This window comes from Camelina sativa, chromosome 19, assembly GCF_030686135.1.
Source record: "Camelina sativa cultivar CO46 ecotype springtype chromosome 19, ASM3068613v1".
Lineage (NCBI taxonomy): Eukaryota > Viridiplantae > Streptophyta > Magnoliopsida > Brassicales > Brassicaceae > Camelina > Camelina sativa.
In genome coordinates this window covers 24276069-24279414 of record NC_141898.1, presented here as the reverse complement: position 1 = coordinate 24279414, position 3346 = coordinate 24276069, and the positions used below count along the sequence as shown (strand labels likewise).

The 3346-nt window shown below is 35.7% G+C and overlaps 1 protein-coding gene across 1 annotated transcript; it reads left to right on the top strand.

The window, feature by feature from the left end:
• Positions 1 to 2092: 2092 nt before the first annotated feature.
• On the top strand, positions 2093 to 3106 carry LOC147920949 (uncharacterized). The gene is made up of 2 exons (XM_087501306.1): positions 2093 to 2542; positions 2621 to 3106. The coding sequence occupies exons 1-2, from the start codon at positions 2093 to 2095 to the stop codon at positions 3104 to 3106; spliced, it is 936 nt and encodes a 311-aa protein (XP_087357432.1).
• Positions 3107 to 3346: the final 240 nt, after the last annotated feature.

Genomic DNA, 3346 nt, shown 5'->3' with positions numbered 1-3346 from the left:
ACTACTTTTTGTGAATAAATATATTGACTCTTCAGGTAATCTGGTATGTATTATGCTGTAAACGGTTTAAACAATAAACTATTAATTTCTCTTGGGTCAATTCAGTTTTGTTTGTAAATGGGTAGTTCGTATATGAGTTTTTAACGTTTTAGCATCTGTAAACAGTTCAAGGAATCGGCATATATATTCATGTTGCCTAATGCCTATTAACTTGAGTACTTGACAATACATATAGGTTTTAACCACATCAAATTTGCAAAGTATATGCTAGAGGTACTTTCACAAATCTTAATAAAGAATTATGATGCCCCCTTCCAACCTAACTTTGCATTGTCTTATCTTATTATCATGAAAACATACTTAATATGTTTTCTCATTGTTAATACCTGATACGTAAACCGGGACGTCATTGATAAAAGCAAAACACTTAAACTTGAAAATAATAATAACAATTATACAATTTCTGACAAAGAAAGATTCCCTAATACATGGTGGAGAATTATATCGAAGGAAATTTTTGTTAAAATACTGTCTTTTTAATACCAGAAAATATTTGGGGAAGCCTTTTTGTAAAGAAACAATTATTTTTAAAAAGATTGTGATGTTTTTGGAAAATAATTTTTAATGGTATCTTAGAATATTCCTCTTAAAATTGTTGTAAAATATTTGGAGTGGACTTCCATAACCGGCCCATTATGTGTTTTGATGTATAAGACCCATGGATGATGGCCCATGGCCTATTTACTATTGTCTAGTCGGTTTTAGCCTTTGACATTGCTATATATATTGTAACCTCTATTCGATTCTAATAATAAGAATAAGAGAATTACAACTTTCGATTCTCTAGTTTACAACACGTTATCAGCACGATTGTTCTAAAGATCCAGCTGAGTAAAAACCCCATAAACCCTAAACCGCCGCCTCTCCTCTTTTATTCTTCCTCGAACCCTACTTCCCATACTAGCTCACGATCAACCCCTGTTCGTGACTAGTCCTTGTTCGAAATCAGTTTAAGCAGCCTGTGCTTTTGATTAAAGTTCTATTCAAAAGAAGTTCGAGGTTCGTGGTCTTGTACGTGAATGATTCGGTTTCTGTTCGAGAGAAGGGCGCCGTTCATAATCCTGTTCGTGATCGGTTCGTTGTCCAGTACCAGATCGAGGTTCGTAGTTTGTGATCAAGGGAAAATCTGAGGTCTTTAGCTCCCAGATCAAAACCGGTCAACCCCCTATTGGTGTTAAGGTAAAATCGAAAACTTATGGGACCATATAATCGAATTTGGATCTTAAGACTATTGAACCCTAAACATACAAGTACACAACTAACAAAGATTAAATCCGCTAAATCCTATAAAACTTTAAAATCAGATGTTTAGGGTTGCTAGATTGATTGTGAATTGAACCATACACAACTATATCAAGATTAAAATCCTGTTGATTGTTTGATTGCTTGAAACCTTAGAACCAAATTCTAAAATCCGAATCCCTTATGATTGAAAGTTTAGGGTTGCTTGATTGTTTGTTTGTTGCATAAGAACCCTAGAACTAAACTATTAAATCTGAAATTCATAGAAGAAAATTTAATCTAATTGTTCTAAGGATTAAATTCGATTTAGGTGTTTGAGAAATTCAAACTCTAAAACTAAGAAATTAAAATCGGAAATTTATATGTTTGCATAAAAGAAATTAGGATAACTTCTAAATTAATTATAATCATTATCTTAAAGGTTTAAGAAATATTTCCTAAAAACTTTGTTGTTATCTTATCTTAAGAAAAAGGAAATCCAATCTAGTAAAAAGGAAAATTTCTAAAACTAAAAACTATTTAAGAAAAAGGAAATTGTTGCATGCTAGTTCCTATCTAGGTTTGTTTGTTTTCCATGCATACCAAAACCAAAAATAATGAGTAAATGGCAAGACATGTTTCGGTCTCAAATACCGCATGGCCTAAGGCATGTTTCGGTCTCAAATACCGCATGGCCTAAGGCATGTTTTGGTCTCAAATACCGCATGACCTAAAGTTTAATATTTATTACATGGATCGGTCTCTTATTACCGCATGCTAATGATCGGTTGTCTATTTCTGTGTTATGCAGATGGCAAGGCTAAACAACTTAGACTATGCTGCCTTGAATGCTTCTGGAGACAATTATCTGCAATGGGAATTGGACACTAAAATCATGCTGAAGTTAAAGGAATTATTTGAGTGCATTGAGGAAGGTTATGAACCAACTGATAAGCAAAATTACAAGGCCATTATGCATATGCGCCATCACCTTGCTGAGAGTCTCAAGAATCAGTACCTCACCATAGAGAATCCTCTTGACCTTTGGACAGAGCTTAAACGCAGATACGGACACCAACAGACGGTGCTCCTACCAAAGGCTCAATTTGATTGGAAAAACCTAAGGATCCAGGACTACAAATCCGTGGATGAGTATAACTCAGAGCTTTTTAGGATTGTCTCACTCCTTAGGTTGTGTGGTACTGAGGTGACCGAGAAAGAACTGCTAGAGAAGACATTGTCTACTTTTAGCACTAACAACATACTGCTTCAGCAATAGTATCGCGAAAAGGGTTTCAAAACCTATGGGGAAATAATCTCATGTTTGCTGCTAGCTGAGCAGAACAATGAGCTGTTGTTGATGAATAGTGCTATGAGACCTCCTGGTACAGCTCCATTACCAGAAGCACACAAGGTAGATATGGCAAAGCAAAATCCTAAAGAGCCTAAGGAGCCTAAAGAGCCCAAGGAGACCAACTATGTCCACAGAGAAAGACACTATGGCCGTGGCCGTGGTGGTCGTGGACAGTACCAAGCTAGCCGTTTTGATGGTTATGGTCGTCGAGGCCGTGGCCGTGGTGGTAGGGGCCGTGGGTCCTTTAAACCACAATCCAAGACTAAATTGGTTTGTCACCGATGTGGTATGTCTAACCATTGGGTCAAGAATTGTAGAACCCCTAAGCATCTTATTGATACTTATCAAGAGAATTTGAAGAAGAACCCAGAAGCCAACTATGTGCATCTCGATGGTGAAGATGACTTCGACCATGAGAATGATGATTCACTAGACTATGAGACTTCCGATTGTTTTAAATACGATAACTAGTTCTAAATTCTGATTTTGGTTTAATTTTTATGCTCTTATGCTTTAATTTTGGTTTATGTACTGGATAATTATTTTGGTTTAAATTCAATGATTTTATTTCAATATATATTTGCTTGTTTTATTAAAGTTTAAAACAAAATTATTGTCATTATAGAAATGCCCGAGGATATGAGTGTACTAGTGGTGGACAGTGGATCCAGCCACACAATATTGAAGGACAAGAGATATTTCATAAACCTC

Bases quoted from the DNA above. Each gene is read 5' to 3' on its own strand.
- LOC147920949 (XM_087501306.1), top strand. From the start codon at position 2,093: ATGGCAAGGCTAAACAACTTAGACTATGCTGCCTTGAATGCTTCTGGA. The intron at 2,543-2,620 runs ATACTGCTTCAG...CTGCTAGCTGAG, and splicing joins CTACTTTTAGCACTAACAAC to CAGAACAATGAGCTGTTGTT.